The sequence below is a fragment of the Homalodisca vitripennis genome, chromosome 3 (genome assembly GCF_021130785.1).
Source record: "Homalodisca vitripennis isolate AUS2020 chromosome 3, UT_GWSS_2.1, whole genome shotgun sequence".
Classification (NCBI taxonomy): domain Eukaryota; kingdom Metazoa; phylum Arthropoda; class Insecta; order Hemiptera; family Cicadellidae; genus Homalodisca; species Homalodisca vitripennis.
This window is the reverse complement of record NC_060209.1, coordinates 152,685,164-152,697,695: the sequence shown is the minus strand read 5'-3', so window position 1 is coordinate 152,697,695 and position 12,532 is coordinate 152,685,164. Positions and strand designations below refer to the sequence as shown.

Genomic DNA, 12,532 nt, shown 5'->3' with positions numbered 1-12,532 from the left:
TGGGGGGGGGGAGAGTCCGGACCCCTTGGATCCCATCGCTGGCTACGTTTCTTGAAGGCAACGTTAGTTTTTCAGAATAATCTGCACTGTTTGTTACATATCAAAATAACGTTCGCTCTATAAACTGAGCGTAGACGCAGTCTTCTAAACCATGGCAAGTAACTCGGCCAATCTTACTCGATTAAATTGTAAACATGCTAAAGCCTGGTTTACATTAGTCGAGTAGGAGAATGAGGAAAGAACACGACGGTCAACTCGGCTAATGTGGACGATTGGGAGATCGATCAGTTTCGGCGAGCAGAGAGACACCATCGTATTCGTGATGGTGGATATCACACAGTCAAAGGCCGAGCTCACTCTACAGTAATCTAGGCTTTACTGATAGCAGCAGAGTTATCTCTGAGACTAGATATAAACGATCATGTAGAACACTCCTACACTAATAGAGCATCAGGAAAGTCGTTCGTTATAAAGTGAGTTTACAAACAATACATTTATGTTAACAAAGTTATACTGTTCTTAGTTTGAAATATTGAATACAAAAGCATACGTGCTAAAATAAAAACTGTTGTATTTAAGTCACCATCAAGAAGGCACTGGTAGAATGTTCAAATAAGGCTAGTCTAGTATTACTACTATTGGATTTAAAATAATTTATACTTTATATGTATCAAATACTTTACGTATTTAAAATAAATCAGATTTACTGAAAAACCCATGTTACCAGGTACATTTTGATATTCAGGTATATACAATTACACAAATATTAAATTGATATTAGAATTAAAAGTTATACTATAATGATAACCAATAGCAACATTTATAATATACATTCTATGCTCTGCATCTCTTCCTACTTTGCTTAAAAAAGTCATACACCAGAAATATCACCTGTATTAAGAATTAATAGATAGTTTCATTATGTATTGTTTGGCACGGTTTTCTGACGCTTCAATGGGCAAGTTGGGGAATGAAACATTGTTGGGGTATTTCTAGAAACTCGATCAAAGCAATAAAAATCACGCTTTATAAATATTTGGTCAAAATCACACTATTACAAATGAGGGGTCGCGGTATCCTCGAAAGGGGATTTTCGGGGGACTGTGTTTTAAAGCAAACACATACTTTTAATTACCTCTTCCGTGCTCACACATTTGTACGCTTTTAATTCAGTGGAGTTGGTAAAAGAATTACTTGTAACCCCATACCCATGTCCGTATTTAGTATATGTGCACCTCTTTGCCATCAATCGTTCACCGTCCCTAAACCATTCCTACCCACGCCCATCATCCACCAGTCAGCACCGTATTACTATACATACATTAGTTTACACCTGACACATAGGGGACCAAACTATAACTTAAACATATTTTACTCTGTCATTTTCAATCAATTAAAATGGCGTTCCTTCAATAAAACCTGTTACTTCTAAATGTTTCATAATTGGACATTAAAAAAGCCCGGATTCTTCTGACTAGTCCTATTTATATTCATAAGAGTATAGACAACAGTAACAATAATTACAATGAAGTAAAATTTGTCCGTATAAAAAATCTGTCTGAATTAAAAAAAGTAACTTTAGTTTACATAAGTATGGTTTCAATCACTTCATCCAAAGTTAGAATGTTTATTATGTTTTATTGAATGCAAAGCACTGCCGCTCAAACATATCCAATATAAGTATTGTAAATATTTGAAGAACGGCTTCTTAGTAAGCAATTAATTTTTAAACCTGCCATTGCTGGTCCAAAGGCTTCATTAGAAATGGTTATATGTGGTAAAACAACTGTTATTACGGCTTCTTCTTGCACCACTATCATTGCAACACCGCCCTGGACTGTCTGTCAGTTCGTGCGTTTCAGCGAACAGGCGCCGCGCCGGCCGCTGTAAATTATCATATATGTCTGAGACAGCATTTTCAAGAGTCGAATTTCGGTTGAAATGCGCCAAAACCTGGTATCTTTTTCCTTATAATCGGAATAAAAAGTAGAAATTATTGTGTGTACATTATTTGGTTTATATGTATCAACGTATAAGTAAACAAGCTACATAATGTAACTCCTGTTGATTGCAGCTTTGCTAGTTTGTTCGTGGTTCAAACTGGTAGAATGTTCAAACTCGGTTAAGTACACGCTACTTTTCGATCCCAAATTAGAAGAGCGGCAGGCGGCGCGGCGCGGCGGCGGATTCACTCTAAAACAATATCTGTAGATCTACACACACTTAAGTACGGTACGTTACGGTGCTCGCCGCCCTCATTCAGACAAACTTGCAATACACATAGCGTAGCTATGGTAGGAAGGGTTGACTCAATTGAATTTTGAGTTTAGCTCCAGTTAACCTTCCTTTTATTGCAGCTTCTGGTATCTGACGCGTCACAGACTTTTCAGATTCCAGGAGTCATAATCGTCTGAAGAGATCCAAAGGAAGTCGTTGAGAAGCCCAATACGAAACATTTACATCGTTTCGATATCAGAGATACCTAAGCTTGCAATACCATGAATCATGAGTAATATATCATAACTTACATAGTTATTTTAATGCTTTGAAAATATTTTATTATAAATATAAAATTTAAAAATATTCCGCCCCCTAAATCTTACCGTCCTGTACGTGAGCTGAGGATATCACGCGCCACATGTAATGTCATTTCGCAGGGTTTTCTGACTCCTCCAAGGTAATTTTGAGATGAACTTTTTTGTGGGGATTGAAACATATTGAACAGTACAATAAGATTTAAAAGATAGAACATTCTAAACTGAAAAACGATTTGAGGGACATCAAGCTAAACTAGAAAACCTACAACAGTATAACTGCAATCGAAATATTCAAATCAATGGAGTTCCTAACTCTGTACTCCTTCCAATAATGGCAAAGGAATTTCTATTTCTTCTATTGACTTTGTACCAAGTTCGCCAAGTACATACGAACTTGCTCCTCCAAACTAAAAAAATCCAGCCCATTTAAAAACGTATAGCCCTCTGAGTTAAAGATCTTTGAAATCTTTGTCCGGAAATCTGTTGAGGACATGAAGGTTTTTTCAGGAGGAAATGCTTTAAGGGGCTGTATGAAATCTGCAAGCTCCCCGTGTGAGGGACTCACCAGTTATTAGTTGTATCTTTTTCTATAATTGTAGGTTAGGGTTACATCTATTTAGGGCTTGAACAAAATGATAGGTCAAAACATTGAGAGCCTTAATAACTTACAGTTAGGCATGAGTCTTGTTTCATAATTTTATTATTCTTTCTTATTGAACCACCATAACGTTTACAACTTTCATAGTGTCTATCTGCATGGAACTGTTCTCTTAATATTAAAAATCTACAGAAAAACAATGATGAATATTGATATTAAGTTACGTTTAAATGGTTTATCAATAAATGCTAATTATTGTACTGACGGAGGAATGGCTCAAGGTTGGTGAAGAAGAGTATTTTCAAATACCAGGTTCCAACATGTTTCTGAAGCCCGGTGGAGTGGTTATCTTATCAGGTTAATGCTCTTCAGGGTACAAAAAAACGCACCAGCCTTATCTTACTTCCTACCACTGAAGTTATTAACGTCATATTTCATATGACAGATAATAATTAAGCACATATGGTGTAAAGGTTTGTTATTCATACCAACTGTACATTTAGTTACAGTGAGTTAAAACAAGATTTTGAATATTTATTGTAGAACCCAGGTTAACCAACAACAATTGTAGGCGACTTAAATATATCAACTAATCAATCATAATTTGTACATGAGAAGAGAGGGTAAAATTAGGGCCACATGACCCTTTCTTAAATTTAACCTAAAACCAACTAAAACGTCTCAGTAAAATTAATCAACAACCATTTAATCTGTTTTAATATCATTACAAGATTAAAATAACAACTAAAACTAATATTACTTTGCATAATGATGACGTACATTACATGACAAAAGATATTTTTAAACCTATTCACTCAGTCATTCATTCCGCCTGCCTCCACCCAGGTCCACGCCATCTGTCTCGGCAGCCGCAATCTTTCGATCTAAAAGTCTTTCCAAATCTGAATTTAACCGTGACCGGCTTTCCAGTTCTTTAATGCTATCTGAAAGGGAATTCTAAGCTCTGCATGCGGTAACATTGAAGGATTTAATATTGATGTTGTATGACATGGAATCTGCAACACAGACGATCTAGTGCGAGTATTTCTTGCGCTTCCATTGTTACAAATAAATTTGACAAAATATTGTAGAAACCAATTTTTAAGAATGGAATATAAAATATTCAAAATTCAAATGCTTCTCAAATCATTTAATTGAGACATGATTTTAAATCAAGGCACATAAATGTGTTGATAAGCATAAGTATTCTGTCTGATTATTTAAATTTCCATAAGGTACCTATTCAATGTTTTGGATATAAATTAACTGATAAAAAGATTAAAAGGATTGAAAGAATGTGGTTTTGGTGGTGTAGCATCGAGGTGGAATAGCTCTGTCAAGTTATGAATCGAAGGTGTCAAAATTAATAGTACTTTTAGTACCGAATTGAATTGAAGTCATGGCAGAGCTCAAGGGGGAGTACTATGTTTTTAATGTATAAAAAGTGTAGATGAATCAATAATATGTGCATATGCTGAGGAAACCGCCCTTATCTGTTCTGCTACAATAGAGGCCTTGTAGTATAATATTAGAAATTATCTGAATGATTAGACTAAGGTATTGAATTGACTGATTAAAAATTAACTCTTAATAGATTTATCAAGATTGGAAGTCTTATTTTTTCTCTTTATACAGTGTTTGAAGTTTTGTTGGGAACTTTCATTTCGTAGAATGTAGTAACATAGAGATTGTTGAATACAGTATCTGAAATACTGGGGGTTACATTTATATATGAATTTGAAATGAAATTACCACACAAATTTTGTGTAAGATTTTAAAAGAATTAATAATTGTTTAAATTACATGAGAAGTTATTTAAAAATTAATTATTTATAAAAATCAAGTTTTTCTTAGTTTGAAAGTACTATATAGACAATAGGCAATAAACATTACTTGAGAATTACAATTTTTCAACACAGTGGTATAACTGAGGTATCATGTCAAGATTTCATAAAAACTTCCAATTGAAGAAGTCATAATTTTATAAAAAGGATGGTGCAGCAATCAACTTCTTAACTCTTTCTTCTATGTTAGTTCATTACAATTTAACCTAAGTTATATTTTTTTAATTAATAAATGAACAAAGTAACTTGTTTGTGAATTTGTGTTTCAGTTAGCAATGAATCAAGAGTATATTGAAATTTCGACTAAACAAGGCAAGTTGAGAGGCCTTGTTAAAAAGTCAACTGGGCTTCATAACAAAACTTATTATTCTTTTCAAGGCATTCCTTATGGGAAACCTCCCATAAAAAAATTAAGATTCAAAGTGAGTACTGAAAATTGCCTAATATAAAATTGTATAAATAATTATGTATTAATTGTTGGTTATTTGAAAGACATGATAAAGACTAAGACATGATAAAGATCATAGTTCAGTTCAGGGATGCCATTGAGAGATTTAGCACCAAAGTAGATCTATTCAATAATATGACTCAGGCAAAAGTTGGGTAGATTACAAGGCCCAGAATGATATATTTTTTTACTGAAGAAAACATTTCAGATCAACAATTTTTTATATTTATATTTATTTATTACAAATATTTATTTATTTTCTTGATAGAGGCGTCAAGGCAAACGCAACTATGGTCCTGAATATTTAAAATTCATTCTAACTAGAGGTGCTCATACACACGGAATACCGGAAATAAGTGCCAGGCGTGGATTGCTCATCTTGCGAAGAATAAGCGTTAATTGTTTAGTTACTAAATAAAGTTCTCTTAATATACAAATCTCACTGATATGTTCTGTAATTTGAGTCCTGCCATCAGGACATCATTGAGAGAGAGGCATGAATTGGTTTTACAACTTGCAATAAAAACCCTGTTAAGTTTGTGAGCTCTGAAAACACCATTGTGGTGCAATATATAATAAGGGAATGGCTGTATTTAAAATCAGTAAGTTATATTTAATTACTCAATCTGTTTTCTGAAACATTATTTAATATTTGTTCCATGTAATTAGTCAATCATTAATCATTGTACTCTCTCAGCAACAATATATCAATATGGTTCTCGGCACCTGTACTTTACTCACCCAAAGGACCATACTAAGTTTTGGCGGTTCCTTGAAAAGATATTCCCAGGGCCCGGAAATATTGTCTGAAAAAACCGGTCTGAGTACGGGCCTGCTCATCCATCTAGGTTTGGTTTAGTAGTTATGGGAACCACTTCCTGCTTGCAGCCCTCTTCTAATATCTCAATGTCTTCACTAGTGCTCGATGTAAATTCTTCTCAATGTAAATTATATTTTTATTTTATATAGCCTCCTGAACCGTTTGGAAAGTGGGAAGGAGTACGAGATGCTTTAAAGGAGGGAAATGACTCCATTCAACATCACATGCTGTTTAACCACCCAGTCGGTGATGAGGACTGTCTATACCTCAATGTCTACACCACCCAGGTACGAACGATTGTTGAAGACCCATAATTCAAATTGGCTAACATAGCAGTTTTAAATACAGTTTTACTTCTTGTATGTTTATATATATAGTATGTTACCTTTATCCTTTTCCTAAAAACTAAATATAAGTGCTTGCAATTACAATTAGGGACATTTTTGCTGATACGTTGAATATACCGGTGATAACTATTCAAATAGTTTATGGAGCAGTTTCAAACATGCTAAGACAGGCAAAGCAGCAGTAATAAATGAACTTAATTTTGTACGCCATGTGATAAAACCTTGGAAACTGATGATATATAATAAAATACAAGCTTCAAATGCCTTATAGCATAGCCACTTTTATTTGTTGATTGGTACGCTTAATCGGTATGTCAAGACATCAAATGACAATCCCAAATATCTTGTTAAAACACTGATGATATTTATCGGAAATACTTAGAGAAACATATGCTCATAAGAAACTTTCAGACTGATTGAAGAATAAAGTCAATTTATTCTCTAAACATCAACAATAAGTGAAATTGAAAAATGCAATAAAGAAAAATAACAGAATCATAACAAGTCACTTACTAAAGGGATATGGGACTGTTTACTTCAGAGATGTATTTCGAGCTTATGTGTTTTCTAGTTATATGGATCTGTGAAACAGTGTTGTCTTTTGGAGATGGTTAAAAAAAAATCAAAGGGTTCATTTTAATGATTTAGTTTGAAAATATGTTACTTGAAAACTTTGTCTGTAATTGTTAATTAAGAAAAAAGAGCTAATAAATTATTTTTAACTCAAGTTAGTAAATTCAAACAAAATTCTTCAGGAACAATAAGTTCACTTGGTGAAATGTGACTAAGCCAAAAGGTTTGTTTATTGGCATTGATCAGCTCAAAATTAGTTTCACCTAGCTACAGAGCTACTTTAACCAAATTTCTTTGCTGTCTCTTATTATTTCTTGCTCTCTTTCTCTCTGTGGAATGCAGGTCTTGGAGCACTATTGTTGCAAATGTACTGGTTGCGTTCCAGGCCACCTTCGATGACACTATTGTGTCAACTATTGTCTTTACCATCTCATCGTTTCCCTACTAGGAATGATTTCTGAAAGGGTTTCTTCATTTTCAATAAGGTCCAATTGTACTTTTTTGATTTCTTCTTTTAGTCCAATTTTGTCTGAACACAAGATCACTGGTCTTTTCTGTAAAACAAAGAGTGTGTAACTCATTCTTTGACGGTCAATTATTTACGTTTTTTCATGAAGGTAAAAATCTCACACTTAAACCCATAAAATACATATGTCCTTGTGATGGGAAGAATATCAGTGTAGAAACACCCCTGTGTAGTTACAAGTTTTAAATAAAACAGTTGTCAATTTTTACATATAACTGTACCATAGTCCACGATTGTGTAAGTATTAAAAGTTTAAAAATTGAATTTTAATACCGCTGAACCTATTTACTTGTCCATGTAGCCAGAAGGAGGAGCTAAGAAGGCTGTGATGGTGTGGATACATGGTGGAGGATTTGCTGGTGGATCTGGTTCATCTGAGCTCTACGGACCAGATTACTTAGTTGAAGAAGATATTGTACTAGTATCCATCAATTATCGGTGTGGAGCATTAGGTAAAACACATTTTATTCTTAGGCTTGGACGTATAACATTATAATCCATTTGTTTAAATTATATCCATAGTAATTTTATATTTTAAAATTAAATTGCATTAAATAGCATTAAATTTGTAATTGTGATTGATTTACTTAGCAGAAGATGCAATATCCAGCCAGCTATTGAGTGAAAAAGTCCAAAATTATTTTAGCTAAGTATTTGTCTGTGTTTTATTCAGTTTATTTTCAATTATTTTTATTATTGATGAGAGATGTTACAATTTATTTGATCTTTATATTCTTCTGAAGACGATGGATGTTTTTTTATGGGTAGATGATTATAGGATTTATGATAATTAATAGATAGTACTAGTTGGTATATCATCAGTGATAAAAATAAATCTGTTTACCCAGAATGAGTTCTTTTTTTAACGAACTATAAGTAATCTCTCATAAGGTTAGCACCTGCAATATGCTATCATTATACACTTTATGTGTGGTATACTGTACAGTAAGTAGTACTATCTACATTAGTAGTGTGACCTCCAAAAGTGTGTAAAAGAATAAATATATATTAGCCACCTATAAAAGTGTTATAATAATAATAATGAAAGCATTATGAGTGGTTTATATTTCTGTAATAATATCTAGTTTCTGCTGAAAGTTAAAATGTTTTTTGAAAATTATAATGCCTTCGGGTGCCAGAACCCTTTTAGTATTTAGTGACTGACAGTTACGTGTTTTGTGTTTTTACTTTATTTAAATCTTATTGACAAATCTAATAAACACAGACTGAAACTGTGAGAAGACTTTTATTCAAAACTAAACTTTTAAATATTTAACCCATACTTAGCCTAAAGAGCTAATTTACACTGGCATTTTTCTAATTTTAACATCCAAGGTCCTGACATTTATTTTGAATTTTATAATAAAATGGCTAAGAATGTTTTTTATAGACAAATGTTAACAGCTGAATATTAAAATGGCATTTCTTAAATTAGAACTAAGACTTTCTATAGAGAAGAGTTTTGCAAAATAAAGAAAGTGGTGGTGACAGATGTACCTTATTAACCTTAAGTCCTTCTTACCTATACACCAGAATAGCTCAGAGGCAGAATGCTGGACTAATACATTGGATAAACCTGGTTCAAATCTAGTCTTAGATTTACTTTGTACCAAAGTTACATATGAAAAAAATGTCTTGATTTACTTATCCAATTTAAAATTATTTGTTTATTTAATTTTAAATTATTTATTTTCAAATTATTCTTTCAGTTAATTATAAATTATGTTTTATCCAATTATAATCATATTATTTATTCAATTTGAAAAATACTTAATAAAAACTGTCCATTTAAACTCAGTAATTAGTCAAGACCAATCATCACTTCTGGAAAACTGTGCTAACTCAAATGGCTCCAGAATAAATTTTCTTATTCTTAGCCATTTAATTGTCAAAATTCAAAATGAATGTCAGGAACTTGGTTGTTTATGACTAATTTCTGAAAAAAAAAGATTTAAAATTAGAAAAATGCCAGTGTAAATTAGCTCTTTAGGCTAAGTATGGGTTAAATATTTAAAAGTTTAGTTTTGAAATAAAAGTCCTCTCACAGTTTCAGTCTGTGTTTATCAGATTTGCCAATAGGATTAAAATTAAATAAAAACATAAAGCACAAACACATAACTGTCAGTCAATAAAAAAAAGAAATATGACACTACATTAAAAGGCCTGATTTTTCATCTCTAGCAGATGAAGTAGAGCTTAAGTAATAAATTAATTTTCAGGATTTCTTTCTCTCGAAAATGAGAAATTGCCTGGAAATCTGGGCCTCAAGGATCAAGTATTGGCACTACAGTGGGTGCATGATAATATTGCCAGTTTCGGTGGAGATCCTGACAATGTAACAATATTTGGAGAGAGTGCAGGTGCAGCTTCTGTCAACTACCACCTGCTGTCACCACTCTCTAGAGGTGAGTAACGTATTGTCATTGGGGTGGAATCAAAACAAATTTAGACCATTTTAGTGGAGACCACTGAACTAAGTCATTAAGGGTTCAAACTAAGAGTCAAATGTTTCTTATGCGAGGGCTAGAGAAGGGTTATTTATTACTGGAAATAGTTCCTTCACAAATGATTTGAGTGGAAATTTAATATGGTAATCCATTATCTATTCACAACCAGGAAATTGAGTATACTTAACATTTTCTTAACAATTAAATAGTCATAATGTATAAACTAGCAAACATACATTAGCTCATCTCTGGGGGAAGTAGAGATAGTTAGACTGAGAACTGTTACTGTCTTTCCTTGTAGGCTATTCGATATAACAGTGCAATAATTCAATTTAATTTCTTTCATTGACATAACAAATAACAATTACATAGGCTTAATACAATTTTTTGTACATAATATTACAAAATAGTGTTATACTTTATTTTCAGTGTATCTGTTATTAAATTTAATGACAGCATTTTTCTAGTATTTTATGACTTCAATTTTGATTTAAATTTCTTAAAATTTGATAATCCTTCGGTGTAATCTAGTAATTTATTGTATAAAATTATTTTTATGTATAATATTAATTTTTAGGCATATTTGTTCAGTAGCATTTCATTTTTATGTTGTTTTATTCCAAATTTATAGTAATTTGTATTTGTTAGATCACAAAAGAGAAAGGAAGTGTTTGAAAAAGAAATTTAATTACTTCTAGTATACATACTAGGAACTGTCAGAATATTATTATTGTTGAAAGTAAACTTGGCTTTCTTCTTATTCATTTAAAGATGATTCGTAGGTGTCTTTTAGTTAAAATAACAAACCTTTTGAGCGTCTCCAAAATTTAAGTAAACATTCACAGTATATTTAAATAATAAACATTTTCTGAGAAAGCAATTACAATACTTTGTTTGCAGGATTATTTCACAAAGCCATCCTGCAAAGTGGCTGCTCACTTAGTCAGTGGGCTTTCCAGGACAATCCGAGAGAGAAAGCCCTGCTGCTGGCCAGAGACTTGGGTTGTACTTCCGAGGATCCTGACACTGTTTTGGAATTCATCATGGCTGTTCCTGCCATGGATCTTGTGACAAGCCAGTACAGTGAAACACTTCTAACCAAAAAGGTCTTAAATGCATTGCATTATGTTATAACAACTATATTATAAAGCACAGTTCTTCACCTTGGAAGTTAAAATAATTTGAATTAAATCAAAATCACCAAATAGATATACCTACATGTTTAAATGTTGTAAAAATATCTTTATCAAGAATCAAAAAGAATCAAGAACTTTATTTTCCATTAAGTAAACAAGTCACAATAGGCATCGTCAAGAAGTTATAAACAAAATTAAGGTGTCAAGTCCAACATATCACAGTTCATATACTCTTCTGCAGTATAAAATGCTTTCTTCTTAAGCCACTTAGCAATAGTACAACTAAATTTATTACAAGGAAGTGACCTGATGGACATCGGCAGTTTATTGTATAACAAGATTTGTTGATACTTAAAACTATCTAAACACTTATTAAGCCTTACATTAGGTTTAACAAGATCTTTCTTTTGTCTAGTATTGTAATCATGTATTGAATTTGCTTGATTAAAATTACTAATGTTTTTCTTAACATAAATCAGGTTACAGCTAATGTAGATACATGCAAGAGTCATAATATTAAGTTGTTGAAAAGTGTTTCTACATGAAGCCGACATGGCTAGTCCGTTTATTATTCTAAGAGCCTTCTTCTGCCAAATAAAGGCTCTTTTTGCTGAACTAGAACCACCCCAAAGACGTATACCATAGCTCAGATGTGCATGAAAAAGGCCAAAGTATATCATGACAAGAACATCCAGATTCACGCAATCCTTCAACTTTCTTAAAAGATAAGTAACTCTGGACAGTTTTTTACAGAGATGATTAACATGTTCGTCCCAACAGAGTTTGCTGTCTAAATGAATACCAAGCAATTTTACAGGTTTGAACAAGTCATAGTCTACATCCGATAAATGGTTCTTTAAAGTAAATATTATTTGTTCAGTCTTAGTATCATTTATTAACAGATCATTAGCAAGAAACCATTGTTTTGCTTGTTTTAATGAATGTTTAAGTTGAATTTTCACATCTAAAATATTCAAACCAGAGTTAGTAATGGTTGTATCATCTGCATATAGAACAGAAAAAGATGAAACATTATAACTAAAATCATTAACAAAAATTAAAAAAAGAAAGGGTCCCAGTACTGAACCTTGTGGTACCCCTGCTGAAACATTTAAAAATTGAGAATCTTTGTCTTGTATACAAACTATTTGTTTTCTATCTGTAAGGTAACTACTCAACAATTGCAGCTCTTTGTCCAAAATTCCATAATATTTTAGCTTTTTTGAGAATAAGCCATGTGAAACCGTATCAAACGC

General features: G+C 32.4%; 1 protein-coding gene across 1 annotated transcript in view; it reads left to right on the top strand.

The window, feature by feature from the left end:
* LOC124358408 overlaps positions 1-12,532 on the top strand; it is a 68,501-nt gene that overhangs the window by 8,573 nt on the left and 47,396 nt on the right. The window contains exons 2-3 of the mRNA XM_046810708.1: positions 5,249-5,401; positions 6,397-6,534. Coding sequence (XP_046666664.1) covers positions 5,249-5,401; positions 6,397-6,534 — 291 coding nt within the window. The remainder of the gene's footprint in view (positions 1-5,248; positions 5,402-6,396; positions 6,535-12,532) is intronic.